This window comes from Varanus komodoensis, unplaced genomic scaffold, assembly GCF_004798865.1.
Source record: "Varanus komodoensis strain SLA01 unplaced genomic scaffold, ASM479886v1 scaffold70, whole genome shotgun sequence".
Taxonomy (NCBI): Eukaryota; Metazoa; Chordata; class Lepidosauria; order Squamata; family Varanidae; genus Varanus; species Varanus komodoensis.
In genome coordinates this window covers 1,838,760-1,853,572 of record NW_025336348.1, presented here as the reverse complement: position 1 = coordinate 1,853,572, position 14,813 = coordinate 1,838,760, and the positions used below count along the sequence as shown (strand labels likewise).

The 14,813-nt window shown below is 44.4% G+C and overlaps 1 protein-coding gene across 4 annotated transcripts in view; it reads left to right on the top strand.

The window, feature by feature from the left end:
- The window catches only part of BCAT1 (branched chain amino acid transaminase 1), a 67,780-nt gene that overhangs the window by 16,158 nt on the left and 36,809 nt on the right, over positions 1–14,813 (top strand). Inside the window, exons 1-2 of one of the 4 annotated variants that reach the window (XM_044452194.1) lie at positions 3,042–3,151; positions 6,726–6,794. The exons of 1 other annotated variant lie outside the window; for it this stretch is intronic. In XM_044452194.1, the coding sequence (XP_044308129.1) occupies positions 3,143–3,151; positions 6,726–6,794 (78 nt within the window). In that variant the 5' untranslated portion in view covers positions 3,042–3,142. Of the gene's footprint in view, positions 1–3,041; positions 3,152–3,303; positions 3,388–6,725; positions 6,795–14,813 lie in introns of those variants that run through there. 2 more of the 4 variants (XM_044452198.1, XM_044452195.1) reach the window with 2 other exon arrangements.

Here is a 14,813-nt window from a genome sequence, read left to right as displayed (position 1 = left end):
GGGAGCAGAAATCATGAAGGCAACAACAGGGGCAGAACAGGATTGTGCAGTTAGATGTTTGATGCTCAGAGGGAAGGTAGGAAACACTGAAGTGGTAAATCATCACCATCACCATCATTTTTAACTATAACTTGTAGCAAAGCCAGCATCAGAACTGAGCAAGAAATTTAGTTCTCAATTTCCTGGCTGCTGGTGCAAACAAAGGAACATGATTTTCACAATCAAGCAACAGAAAAAGTATTAAGGCACTCAGGGTGAAGTCCTCCAGCAGATACACAAAGTCTCCCAACATGGAGAGCATCATGAGCATCCAAGGCAGGAGTGGGGCAGAACAGTGGCAATGGGCTGGCACTGCACCAGGCGCACTGCATTTTCTCTGGGCGGCCATTTTCAGCCATCGCGATTTAGCATCAGAGAGTCGGAGAGGAAAGGTGCCAGTTGGAACTGGAGTAAATCTGTGGCCACAGCCTTCTGCCCTGTCTCCACTGTGCACCCCCTTCTTTTTAGCCCCAAGGCCCAGCTGTAAGCACGGAGAGGGAGGGTCCCAGTGTGCTCCTTTCCACACTGTCTGTGAGGGGGCAAGAGGGGGCTTGCCCTTCAGAGTCCTAGCTTTGAGATCACAGGACCTGGGAGCTGGGCCTCCAAGGAATCCTGTGGCCTCCAGGGTGATGTTGAGAGGCCATAGGATTGCACCCAAAATTAACAGATCTTTTCCTGAGCCTTGGACAATATTTTTCCCATGAGGATCTTTATAAATAGGACTTTGAGTGTTGTGATGAGATGCAGTGTGGTGCGGTGGTTAGAGTTTGGAGTGGGGACCTGGAGGTGCAGTGTTCTAGTCTCCACTTGGTCAGCCAGTCTCTCACTCTTAGCTGAACCTACCTCACAGGGTTGTTGTGAGGATAAAACAGAGCTATGTAAGCTGCTTGGGGTTCCTCACAAGAGGAAAAAAGGCAGGACAGAAATGCAATATACTACTAATAGTAGTAGTCAAGAATATCCTCTGTGAATGTTTTACAAACCACATTAGAACACTGTTCCAGTGGTAATTTCCCATGACAGCCTTCTAATAAATCAGAGGGCATAATTTTAAATCATGGAATCATAGCAGAGTTGGAAGGGGCCAGAAGGCCATCAGGTCCAACACCCCTTCCAAGTGCAGGATACCAGCTTAAACCATCCCTCCCAGTTGGTTGTCCAGTTTTCATTCCGTAAAACCATTCCCAGAATAAATTACAACAGTACGAGCTAAATAGCTGGTGTTCCAAAATTCTGACCTGCTGCATGGACACCATCTAAGTAATCTGAAAAGATGGATAATTAACGTATCGGACACTGAGGCCGTGGGCTGCCTGCACCCTGCGCACAGGAGACAAGAGAATCCTTTCTAAAGCAGACAATAGAAGCAGCACTTAACTACATGTTAGAAACGTGGTGTCAAAAGGACAGCAAAATGAGCCTTCTGGGATACCTGCTGTGCCCTCCACCTCAGGCTTTAAAATGTACCAAAAATACATTAGGTTTCTCCCTACAAGACAGAGCTGTGGAATGAAGGAGAAGGAGAAAACAGCAAGCTTTGAGTTCACAAAAGCTTTGAAGAAATGAATGAATTAACACATTATAACATTTTTATCTTAATGGCCCATAACCCATGATTTCATAGCATGCAATTTAGGAACCTCTGGAACACATCTCTTAAAATTAATATTATCCTGGCTGTGTCACAGTCTTATTTCATAACTAAATTGGATCAATTCAGCATCAAATGAAGTTGAAAAGAACTATGTCCAGCTTTGCTGGTAGTCTGGATGTTTTGCTCGGCCCTTGCAGATTCCCTTGGAAAAGATCTCGAGGAGTTGCAAGCTTAAGGGTTTAGTCAGACAAAATAAGTTTCTAGCAATGGCAAAGCCAACCTAAAAGGATCTCAGTGCATTAGGTCCAAGAAGTGCATTACATGTTTAGAAAAACAAAAATACAAAATGCTGCCCAGAGTGGTCCTTTCAAAGATCATTTTGACCCTTTTGGAACTCTGTGGTTGCTCCACGTGCTATTTTAAAGTTTTCGACAATGTTTCTTCCGCACAGGGGATAGACAGCCTTCAGGAGGTAAAAATGGCCCCTGGACCTCCTGAGGTTGCCCACTCCTGCTTTTGGTGGCAGGTAGACCTGGAGGATGGACTCCAACGATGATCCGTGGACTCAGGCAGAATGATGTGGAAATAGGAGTTCCTTCAGGTACCCGGTCAGCAAACTGTATAGGGCTTGAAAGTTCAGGACTTGTCCTCATGACCAAGTGGCCAGTACAGAACAGCTTCTCACTCAAATGGAACCAGCAGCCTTCTCCAAGGGCAGAAATTCTACTTAGCTTCTGTACTGGCAGCACTTAAGGGTTAAGACAGACAATATTTTTCCTGTAGTGGCAAAGCCAACCTAAACTATGCATCGAGGCCAAACAGTGCATTATGTTCGTCCCTGCAAGAGAGAGCTGTGGAATGGAGGAGAGGGAGAAAGTCATAGCAAGGTTGGAGCTAGCAAAAACTTTGAATTAATTAATTCACTCATTAATTTTTATCTTAATGGCGCATAAATTGTAATTTCATATCTTGCAATTTAGGAACATTTGGAATGCATCTTTTAAAATTAATATTATCTTGGCTATTTCCTACTCTTATTACATATCCAAACTTGGATCAATTCAGCATCAAATGAAGTTGAAAGGATCCGCGTCCAGCTTTGTCGGTAGCCTGGATATATTGCTTGGCCTCTCCAGATTCCCTTGGAAAAGGTCACGAGGAGTTGCAAGCTTTTTTAGCTGGAGTTAAAAATAATTTGGAGTGAGTCAGTAGTTCTGCAACATCACTTGCTCAGCTCAATAAGATAGGGGTAGTTCATTATTTGGTGGATTTTTTTTCTTTAGCAGTAATTCCCTGGTGGGTGTTATCACTGTTCTCCATTAATCTTCCTCCGTTACTTCCGTCACCAAAGTGAGGGGCTTCCATGGCTGTGCGGTATCTTAGTGTCTTCAGTTAATCTGAAAATTAATTGACTTTTAAAATTAATTTAAAACAGAGCTGGAAAGGTTATATCCCTCCAAACACTGCTGGACTACATCTCCCATCATTCCAGGTGGCCTGACCAATGGCATGGGTAATGTGAGTAGTAGCTCATCGCATTTGGTGGGTCTCAGATCCACTAGCCCTGCTTTGAAAGGGAGTTTGCATTGAAAATGGTGGCATCAGCCTGGTTTGGGAAATGTACAGTTCAGGCCTTTGTGTTTGAAGGCGGTGCTGCAGCGCCATTGCCCTAAGAGCTCTGGTGCTGTTTGCTTGCACATTTTAGTCCGTTGTGTCATCTACATTGATGTGAAGGTGGGAGACGTAAAGACCTTGTAAGCATTTTCATGAAACCTTATCCTAGTTTTGAATATAAATGGGTGGCACATAGAAAGCAACTTGAAATGGATGTTTATTTGAATATTTGGTCTGATTTTGCTGAAGTCTATGTATAATTGTTAGAAAGTAGTGTGCATTTTGTTCAAATCCATGAATCCAAGATGAAAAAAAAAATCAAGTGCCTGTGGGTATGACATTGGGGACTTTTGTTCTAGGTCTTTTCCATCATTTGTCACTTTCTCCTCTTAACTGGAGATATTGTAGACTGACCTTGGAGTGCTCTGCATGCCATGGAAGACGCTCCATCTTCCAGCGCTGGTCTATCCCCAAACTTCCCCTGAGTTAGTTTATCAAGGAGCTGAGAGTGAGGATCCTACCCTTAGAGGCAACCTAAAAGTAATTGCAAATATATTGGTAAACAGAGGAAGCAGAATAGTCAATCAGGTGGTGTTTCTCCTGCTCCGAAGACCATCCATGGCTTCAGTGCGGCAACAGCTGGGAATGGGGCTGCACAATCTGTGATCCACCAAGCCAGAAGACGGCGCTTCGGTTCTGCTTTGCAGCATTCTCTTTTTGCATCCTCTTCTTTCTGCAAAAAGCGTTTTCTTTGCCTGATGCTCCCTTTGCTCTCCACTGAGGCATGATAAAGGTGTAAGGGTGATAACCTTAATTGGTTTATGGAAGGCATCCCAGTGGACTCTGCTTGCAGACTGTGCTTTGGCAGTGTGTTTGCAATGACTGAGCTTCACCCAGGAATGGCATAGGACATCAAAGGGAAAAGATGGACGGCTGGTTCTGCCATGGGATGCAGGCATCGCGTTGCTTCCTTTGAGCTGTCTTGACCTCTGAAGGCAATATATAAATCTGGTAGGACAGGTGAACATGCACAGACACAATGGTTGTCTTAGTAATGCATGCCCAGAGGAAACCAGTTCCATTCCCACAGTTAAGTTAGCAGTAGTGGTTTGACAGACATGTAATTTAGATCTTGGAGGCTCTGAGTATCTAATGCCCCACTGGGCTGCTGCTGGGAGGGTGGGGTGGGGGGAGCATCAGGGGCTCTCCTCTCCATCCTCCTTTTACATTTTTTGCCTCTGGGCAGAGCTTTGAGCCCAACTTGAAAAGGAATTCTGCTCATGAGTGGGCTGAGTTGACACTGGGGAGGCCATAGATTTTTTCCCCTTAACCTGGCCTTTTTCTCCTTCTGCCCACCCCCTTTGCCTCCCTCCAAGGTTGCATTTGCGATCCTGGGGAGGCGCCTGTGTGGCTTTCCAGTTGCAGTTGGAAGGGAATTTAGCAGCTCCTCCTGGTGCCTATGGCTTCAGGGAGGGCTTCAAACAATTGCAGGGTGTTCTTTAGGTGCCACAAGGAGACCTGAGCTGCCTCTTGAGATGGGGCAAAGCCCAGTTGAGAAGCCTCTCCTTTGCATGTAGGAGGTGTCAACTTCACCTGCTGGCATCTCCAGGCAGGATTGGTATGGACTCCTGTGTGAAAACACACAGAGAGCTGCAGTCGTTGTGGACAATTCAAGAGTAAATGTAGGAAGCTGCTTTCTGCTGCCGTTCTGGTCCATCAAATTCTGGCCTGGATGCACAGACTGGCAGGAACAGGGTTCTGGGCAGGGGGTTTTCCTGGCCCACCTGGATTTGCCAAGTTGAAGAGCAGGCAAATCAGGTGGTCAAGCACTGAGCAGCAACTCTTCTGTATAGCATTTACTGAAACAAACCAACTTTCAAAAATGGTTTATAAAACCTTACTTTACTAAGCCACCGTTAAGATGAACAAACATTTAGGGTTTAGAACACTGGGAAGTTTCTTGTGTCCATTTTTGTGGCCTGCTAGGGAGCAGGTGGGGAGCTACTGAACCTGAAGCTTGTTTATGAAATGCCAAACCCTAATTTAATGCTGCAATTGAATGAGGGCATTATATAAGTTCAGTAAAAACAATAAAGAGAGAAAAGTGATGGCGGCAGGGTGAAACAAAGGAGGAACTCAGTGAATTCTGAGAGATCGGTCAGAGAACCCATCTGTATTTGAGTTAAATGGGATTAGCAGCTTGAAGAGCACCAACAAAATAAATGGACACTGTGGCATCCTCCCACATCTTGAAAATTTGGAGTCTCTTAATCACTGCTGAGTAAGTTTGCACATAATCGTTTCTTGTCTCTGCATCACTCTTGTTGCCTCCTCTGAACCCTTTCCAGCTTGTCTGCATCTTTCTTCAACCGTGGTGCCCAGGACTGGACACGGGACTCCAGATGAGGCCTAACCAGTGCTGCTTAAAGGGGACAAATTCTTCACATGAGTTGGAAGTGGTTCTTTTTATGCTGCCCAAAATAAACATTTGTCCTTTTTGCAGCTACATCACCTTGTTGACTCATATTCAGCTCGTGGTCTCCAACAATTCCAGGATCCTTCTCACTTGCAGTATTATCAAGCCACACATTTCCTATCATTGGGTTTAAAAGATGAATAAACATTGTGGAATATATGCTTGGTACTGGTTGGACCCTTGGCCTACCAAGTCATTTACTGTTGACTGATTTGGGTTTTCAGACAGGATTTTTCTGGCCCCACTTGGAGATGCTAATGATTGATCATGGTAGCTTGTGCTTGTAAAGCTGGAGCTCTACCATTAAATTACAACACTTTCCCACAGAGTTAGGATATGCCTTAACTTCTGAATTTACTAGCAGTAATTGCCAACAGCATTCCAGACCACCCACATTCTTGGACATGCATTTCTTTATTTTACTGTGTTTTAAAACGGCTCAGTGGCCAAAGTTCACTGAGCCGTGTATAAATTAAAAACTTAAGTGCAACATGCCCATAAAACAAATCAGATAAAATCAAGGCAAAAGCATTTCCAACACATAAATACAACCCAGATTAAAATCCACAGCAAGGTGGAATCACATGTACGCACACACCAGCCACACACCAGCAAAGTTGCTCTTTGTCATTCTTACCACTAGAAATGGTTGGATTGTGTTTTTATGTTTTTATATGTAAGGTGCCTTGAACTGAGTTTTGGTTATTAGAAATTTCCAAATCTTTAATAATAACAAAAGTGGAAGTGTGTCCATCTGGTACCAAATCTACTAGACACATGAAAATTGGCATGCATACCAAGGATCATTGGCAGTATATACCACTGGTTTATTATGTATTGGATTAATTCAATATATACATATGATTGAAGCCTGCAATAACAAGCCTGGGATTTTCTCTTTGGGTTATGCAGAGCATTTGCCAAACAGGTGAATGCATGTCACACTTCTGTTTGGATTTGTGTGTGCTTGTGTGTTTCACCACTGGCTTTTGCTCCTTGCAGGGCTGTCAAAATGACTGTGCAGCAGGGTGTACGGGGGCAGCCACCAAGCATGTGACCGAATCATTCAAGGTACGTTATTTGCCCGGGGCTGTTTTCCACTCAGTGGGAAAAGAGTGTCCTTAAGATATGCCAAGTTAGGTGGCATCGGCCTGTGGGGTGATGGACGTGTATTTCCACTGCAAGTCGGAAGGGAAGGGAAAAGTTAAGGGGCTCTCAGCGGTGCTCCAAACGGAGAGCAGCTCAAGCATTTTCCACGCAGGATTCTGGATCCATGGCATGCAGCGACTTTAATGGCGCAAACGTCGGACGCTCGCCCATCTTGTTCACTTGACTGGCCTCTGTGGTTGTCAGGTGAGACGGGTCGCATCTTGTCCCCATGAATTAAGAACATGGGAAGAGCCCTGCTGTGTCAGAGTCCATCAAGGGTCCACCTCGTCTAGCTTCTTGTTCACGCGGTGGCCAACAAGCTGCCCATAGAATCCCACATGCAGGACAGGAGGGTTTCCCATTCAGTTCCCCTAGGCAGATCGCTTCGGATATGGAGAGGAGGATGCATGATTGTTTTATACACCCCTGGCATCCATCCATCCATATTACAGGCAGCCTCTGGGTTACAAACAAGTTCTTTTCCTGAGAAAACAGAAATTGGTCTTTAAGTTGCATTTGTATGCAAGCCAGATCACACGTAGTCAACCCTCCACATTCGTGGGTATTGGGGACACAGGACTCACACGGAGGTGGAAAAGCCACGAATGTCTCTAGTTCCCGCCTTGCACTCTAACCCGCTAGTGCTTCCTCTGTGCAGCAAGGATACGCTGGAGAGAGTTCCTTGTCCAGGTGGGCAGGCCAGGAAGGCCTGCTTTGGAGGCCTCCCTCTCTGTGGTGATGCGTTGGAGGCCTCCCTTTCTCCCCTTTTGTGCCCCCCTCTCTCTATGGTGATGACAATTTTCCACAGTAATGTTTTTAATTAATAGGTTTAATGGCAGCTCATTCATAAATCCAGGTTGTTTGTAACTTGGACGTTTGTAACTTGGGGACTTCCAGTATATATATTAATACATTAAGAAGGAAGTTGGCAGAATGCTTGGCAGAATGCCAAGTAGGAATGTGCAAGGAATCCTTTTCCAGCTGGGAGTCAATCAGACTTCCTAGGCTTCACTCCCTGGACTCCAGTCAGGTTTGCCATTTTCCCACCACTAAATGCTGGTGGTGGCGGCGGCGAGCTGAAAAGGTGAGTTGCTGGGAATGGCACCTGGCGCACCTGTTCAGAGCACCCCCCCCCCCAGGTGCACCTGTCTGCAGCACCTACTTGCATTCTGAAGCTTCTGGGAAAGTTGCTGGAGTTCACAGACTTCCTCTTGGCTCAGTTTGGTTTTCAGGACTGGGACAAGCATGAAAATCTGCTAGTGCAAGATGGATTCCATAAGGTTTGTCCCAACTCTAATTTTAAGATTTGCAGAAATATACGAAAAACCAAGCAAGCAAGTACGGGGAAAATGTTTCCTAACAGCCCAGCCTTCTCAATGCATTCCCAATTATTCTTGGCAGCGGAAAATGGAACTTGGCACAGGGTGTGCATGTGTGTCTGAAATGACATATTCTGGAAATAGGCATGACTGGGTGACTGGCATCTTGTGCCAGAACAGTGTACGTTCCCATCGATATCCCTAAAATCAAATCATTTCTTACATTTCTGTTTTCATGTGCTTGCTTCTCCCTACTCCCTCTCCTCCACCATAAAAAATAGAAAAGCAGAGTGTTTACTGGAAGCTAAAGGACAAATGGTACATAATTTCACAGGAATTTAAACTGGTAGGAAGTTAGAATTCAGCAGGGGTGTTTCAAGAAGCAAAGGAAAACAAACTCTGTTTTGTAAACTGCATCTTAGTCCTGACACTGCTTGTTAGTGCTCTTCTATTACTGATTTACCCTCTGCTAATGACTTTTGCTGTTCTCCCAGCCTTTCCCCCGCTTCCCATGCTCTGTGGAGGGGAAAGCTGTGCCCTCAAGCAATGGAGCCACTGGGGCTCCTGCACATGGCAGAGTCTACCCAATGGTGGCACCCTGACTTCAGAACTCTCTTCTAGTGGAGATTCAGCTGTCACCCACACTGCTTACATTTGGGCTCCGGATTAATATGGATCTATTTTTACAAGTTCTGCTGTTGTGGGCAACTGTTCTATCCATTTTCTGGTGCTGCAGCAATAGTTTTACTGTATTTTATTTTGCTTTTACTTTGCTTTGGCTTTCCAGCTGGAATGGTGTTGCTTAGGCGTTACATGGCTTGTTAGCCACTCTCATCCTCTTGCAAAGAAAAGTGGGATAGAAACAGAAATAAATATGCATTTAATACCTCTTTTGGACACTGACCCACGTAAGCCTAGACAGCATTCATACACACAAATCGAAGTTTTAAGATGAAGTGACTACAGCGGATTGAGAGTTTTGATTTCTGTCTTGCTTTTCTATTCGGGGCCAGCCCCACTTACCTCAGGCATCAAGCCTTGGAACGGAAAGCACCTGAAAAGCTGCTGCTTCCGCACCCACCGCCTGCCACAGGTTCCCTGGGCAGCCCCCCACCCCGCCCAGCCGCTTTCCTGCCATCCCAGTTGCTGCTGCAACAAGAGAGCTGTGGGCCGCGCTCTCCACAGCTGGGTGTACCCCCACTGGCTGCCTCCTCTTCTTCCCGAGGTGGCCACTCCCTCCTTGGGCTCCCACCTCCTGTTGCCTGAACTCTCATGAGAGGCTGGCTGACCTCTTGCGGGAGTTCGGCCAACTGTGTGTGGAAACCCCATGGCTCAGGCACGAGGCAGGAATGGCTGGGCCGGCGGGAGCAAGCCGCCAGCTGTGCCAGATGGCTGATTCAGTGAGCAAGCCGCTAGCTGGCGTGGCAGCCAGCCAGTCAGCAAGATGCATCAGGCCAGGCCTCTTCCTCGGACAGTAATAACTGAAGTGAGAAGAACCAGCAGCTGTCAAAGCAGCGATTGTGAAAGCAATGCAAGCTTTAGAACAGGCTCGACAACGGGTAGGAATACTAAACATTTCGACCAGTTAGCAAAATGAGAATGTCAGAGTAAGAAACAGCACGAGAGAAACTAGCCGGACCTATGCTCTGAAGATGACTACGTTCTCTGAAGATCATTGTCTCTTCAACACTATTTGTGTCTTCGTGGAATATTTGTGAGCAGCCAAGAGTCTTGCGGACACCGCACCTCATCAGATGCCACCAGTTTTGTTCTGGGGTATCCATTTTCTGCAGCAGGCTGGCATGGTCAACCCTCTGGAGTTTGTCTCATGGGTGGCCATTTAGCTTCATCCAGTGCACTGCATGTTTCTAACTTTCAGCACATGAATGGTTTTGTCTTCAGCCCCTCGTGTCAGGATTTGAGCCTGGAGCAAGTCTTGAACTGGTGACCTGAAGAAAGCGATTCAGCCTTGTTCTGCTCAAAGTAGGGGATGGAAGGCTGACCCACTCACGGATGCTTCCTCTGGAGCAGGCCAGGTGATGATCTGATGCCACATTCAAGCTCACGGATTTCAGCAGATCTGTGTTGCGGGTTAAAGGCACCCTGGAGTAACTGCTGCATGGCTTTGGTATCAAACCAGAGTAAAAAAAGAAGGCCTCATTCACTGAGAAGTGCAAAAAAAGATGAAGAAACAATCCACAAATACAAGCAAGAACATTCCACCCTTGTCCTTCAAGTGGTAAAATCCAACATGATTTCTTCAAGCTTCAGGACAACTTTTCTAAATACAGGAGTGTGAGAAGCAGAGTTTGAACATGTCAACTGTATCCTAATAAGTGGTAATTCTAATATTGTTCAGAGGTACAAGATGCTTGTGATTGCATCATCAGCAACGTATTTCAGAGTACTCTGGTAGAACTTGCTCAGGAAGGAAAACGATTATGGCTGCTTTAAACTGGCTGTTTTGTCATTTCTGTTTTGTTTGTATAGTTTTAATTTTGGTTCTCGTTTTTGTTGGATGGGGACTTCGGAAGATTAGCTGGAATGCAAGGTGTGCATATGAAAAGGTGCCTGTGATGATAAAGCACTGGGAAATAATGATAAAGCATAGGACTCTTTATTACATACATATCCTTCCCTTCCTTGAAGAAGCTCAGGGCAGTATGCATGGTGTCCGCTCCCCAGATGTTATCCTTTCAACAACCCTGTGAGGTAAGTTCACCTGAGAGAAGGTCACTGGCCCAGCATCACCCAGCTTCCATGCCTTCATGGCTGAATGGGAATTGTAACCTGGAACTCCCTGGTCTCGCACTCCAAACACCACACCACCACGGTGCCAAGCTTATTAAAATGTTGCATCAATTTAAATATCCTTTGTTGAAGACTCTTGGCCTGGCTTCAGACAATGAACAAGGAGAGAGTGAAGAGCTAATTTGTACCAGATCGGGGCATTGTTTCTTGCACCCATGACTGGCACATTCTCATTTTCTAAGGTTTCTGGAATTTCTGGGTGTTCCTTGTCATGGTGGCTTTCCATGTAGGATTTCCTTTCACCTGGCAATTACCGTGCAAAATTTGAGGAAAAGCTTTTATTGACACTAGCCATTATTGTGAACATTAACATTGGAGCTCTGCTGGGCTTAAGTTACGTGTTTTATTTCTCCTGCTTTTATTTTGTGTGCATGTGTGTGCAGAATTTATTGCAGATTGTGCAGCTGATTTATTGCAACATGCATTGATTTTGCGAGCTGCTTAGGGAGCTAGGTTGGCTGGAAAATGGGGTCAGCATTTAAGAAATGAATACATTCCTGCAATAATTGGCAGTAGCATTATGACAATAATACTTTTGTATGCCTTATGTACTTTCGAGAGTACCATGGAGCAAACTTCGTAAAAGAAAATTTCTCTGGCATAAGATAATTGCACACTTACAAGAGTTCACTTTTCAACAGTGAAAACACAAAAAGTCTGATTTTTCCTGTAAATAAAAGATAAGAAAAGTCTTTTACTTTTGCAACAATTCCTCTTCCTCTTGTGGCTGATGACTACAGTGCACATACTGGCATTTAAAATCAGCCAGTTCTCCTGATTCCATTTCAAGGTCACTCCAGTTGTGTCTTTCTCATTACGTGTGTGCCCGTTGCTGGCCATGCCCTTTTAGATTGAGCCAGGCATAAATATGAAATGGAAAAATACAGCTGCAGTAAGCAGTGCACACTGCTCATATCAGATTAACCATTATCATGCTTCTGTTGTGGGAGTTCCATTCTTATTTATTTAATAATTGCAGCTTAGATCCAGTTCAAGCCGTAATGATTCAGAAGTTGCTGATTTCCACATGTAACCTGCATCACAGCTCACAAATATGCTCTGGGGATAACTGAACATGCTAGAATCATGGTGAGTGTTGTGTTGTGTGGAGACTTCAGAATTTAGATTTAGGTAGGAAAGTAGGAATCTGTCATGAGCCTTCCCTTCTTGCCCTTAGGCTCCAAAACATCAGGCAATCCTATTCAATGCAGATATTTATGGGCAGCTAACAAGACAATGTAACACTAAAAGCTCTCTTGTAAACTGAAAGGCTCATGGAAAGATTGTTGAACCCAAACTGGAGATGTCTCGAAAATCCTTCCCTTTCGGAAATGCTGGGGGTTCCACTTCCAGGGTGGCTCCTGCTGATGAAGGACCAGCAGGCAAGACCTATGCAAGTCCTCTGCCTGGGTAGCTGACCTCTCCTGATGCCTCTTCATGGGTCAGGGACTGGACCAGGCAATGGCTCTCCATCCTCCTCTTCTTGGACCCCTCCTGTCTCTTCCAAAGCATATCGGCTCACATGGTCAACCTGGGAAATTGTGGGCAGTGCCCTTGATGGAGCTTCAAAGGCTTCTGCCACCCTCTGAGTTCCTATCGCTCTTCTTCAGAATCTGATGAATGATAACTCTGGAATGTCTGCAGAGAGTGAGTCCCTGGTCCACTCACTGCACTGTCCCGTTGAGCTAGATTATTGGTCCATCTAACACATTGGTCCATCTAACTCAGTATTGTCCACCTGAGGAGGCAGTGGCTCTCCAGGTTTGCCAACAGGGGTCTTTCCAAGTTCTACTTGGACATGCATTGTTGTTAAAATATATGATCTGGCCAGGGCAACTTCTTCTTCCTTCTCTTTTCTCCTCCTATATTCTTTATTTACTTATTTTATACTGTTAATTTTAATTTTATATTATTATGTTTGTATCTCAGTGTATTTTTTGTATTTTTGTATTTAGTGGTAATTTATTATGTTCTATTGTATTTCAATGTATTTTATTGTGTTGTAAGCCGCCCCGAGGCTTCGGCAAGGGGTGGCATAGAAACGTTATAATAATAAATAATAATAATAATAATAACATGCAGAGCATTTGGGAGACTATGTTGCATAGGAATTGGAGTGATGGGTTAGGGTCAGTCTCTGGTTCTCAGCCCAACTTACCTTAGAGGGTTGTTGTGAGGATAAGTTGGAGAGGAGAAGGAAGATTATGTAGGCCTCCTTGGGTTCCTTACAGAGAAAAGGCAGCATATATAATAACTAAATAAAAGTGGGCTTGGCTCACTCTGCATGCAAAGCATGTATTCTGCCACTGATGCCTACATTTTGTTTGTCTTTTTCCTTTGGAGTTTGGGGTGGTAGGCAGAAGGTTTTTGAAGACAGTCCCCCATCCAAGCATCCAGACCTGAAGCAAGATTGCCGCATTAGGTGCTTTCACAGCATTCCCTCATTCCACTGTCATCCCTACAAAACAGAAGAGCAAATTGTTATTCTCTGTTTGGAGCAAGAAATGCTTGAAGTTGCAGATGGATTCTGTAAAGGAAGAGGCACTCGAGAGCTTATCTCAATATACCTTGGCTACTGAAGCACATTAGAGAAATTCAGAAGAAGGTAACTCTGTACTTTATAGGTTACAGCAAAGATTTTGACTGTGTGGATCGCGAGAAACTGGATGCTTCTAAAAGAAATGGGAGCACCCGAGCACTTGGTTATCCTTATGGACAGGAAGCTAATCTTAGGACAGAATTTGGATAAACAGAATGGTTTCCTATAGGCTAAGGCATCAGACAAAGGTGTATTTTGTCTCTCTGTCTGTTCCATCTATGTGCAGAATATATCATAAAGAAAGCTGAACTAGCATCAGAGGAAGAAGAGGTGAAACTTGGTGGAAGATACATCAATGATTTAAAATAAGTGGATGATGCCATATTACTGACATTCAGCGATGGATTGAAACAAGTTCTGATGAAATTGAAAGAAGAAAGTGCAGAAACAGTACTGCAGTTGAACATTAAAATGCAAAAATCTTGGGTAGGGAAGATTTGTAGGACTTTACTGTCAACAACGAAGAAATTGAAATTATTAAATACTTTGAATATCTTTGAGTCAGTTATTAATTCAGGGGGAGATTACAGCCAAGACGTTTGAAGTAGATGGAATTTTGGAAGGACAGCAATGAAGGAACTTGAAAAGATCAAGCTGAAAGAGGTCTCAGTGAATAGCAAGGCCAAGATCATCCACACTATTTTATTCCCAGTCATTATGGATGGGTGTGAAAGCTGGACAGTGAAGAGAACTGACAGAAAGAAAATGGATATTTTGGAAACAGTGCTGGAGAAGAGCTTTGTGAATAGCCTGGAGTGAAAGAAAGATGGTGGATCCTAGACCAAATCAATCCGGAACTTTCCCTGGACACAAAATGGTAAAACTGAAGCAGTCGGGCTTCTGACACATCAGGAGAAAGCAAGACTCTCTGGAGAAGACAATAATTCTAGGAAAAGTCAAAGGCAGACGAAGAAGAGGAAGCCCAAGTAAGAGGTGAATGGAGTCCATAAAGAAAACCATAAGAGGTGAGCAAGGCTGTCAAGGACAGGAGATTTAGGAGGGGATTCATTCATAGGATCATCATAAATCAGAAACTATTTGATGGCACATTTAAAAAGTCACTCTTTTTAAATTTCACACTTCTACACAATGCAATATTTAAAGTAAAATAGGAATATGCCAATCTTTTGAGATTCTCAAGTGGAATAACCAGTACCAAGATTATTTGCCAGAATTAATTTTCCAATAAGGACTATCATAAAAAATAGACAT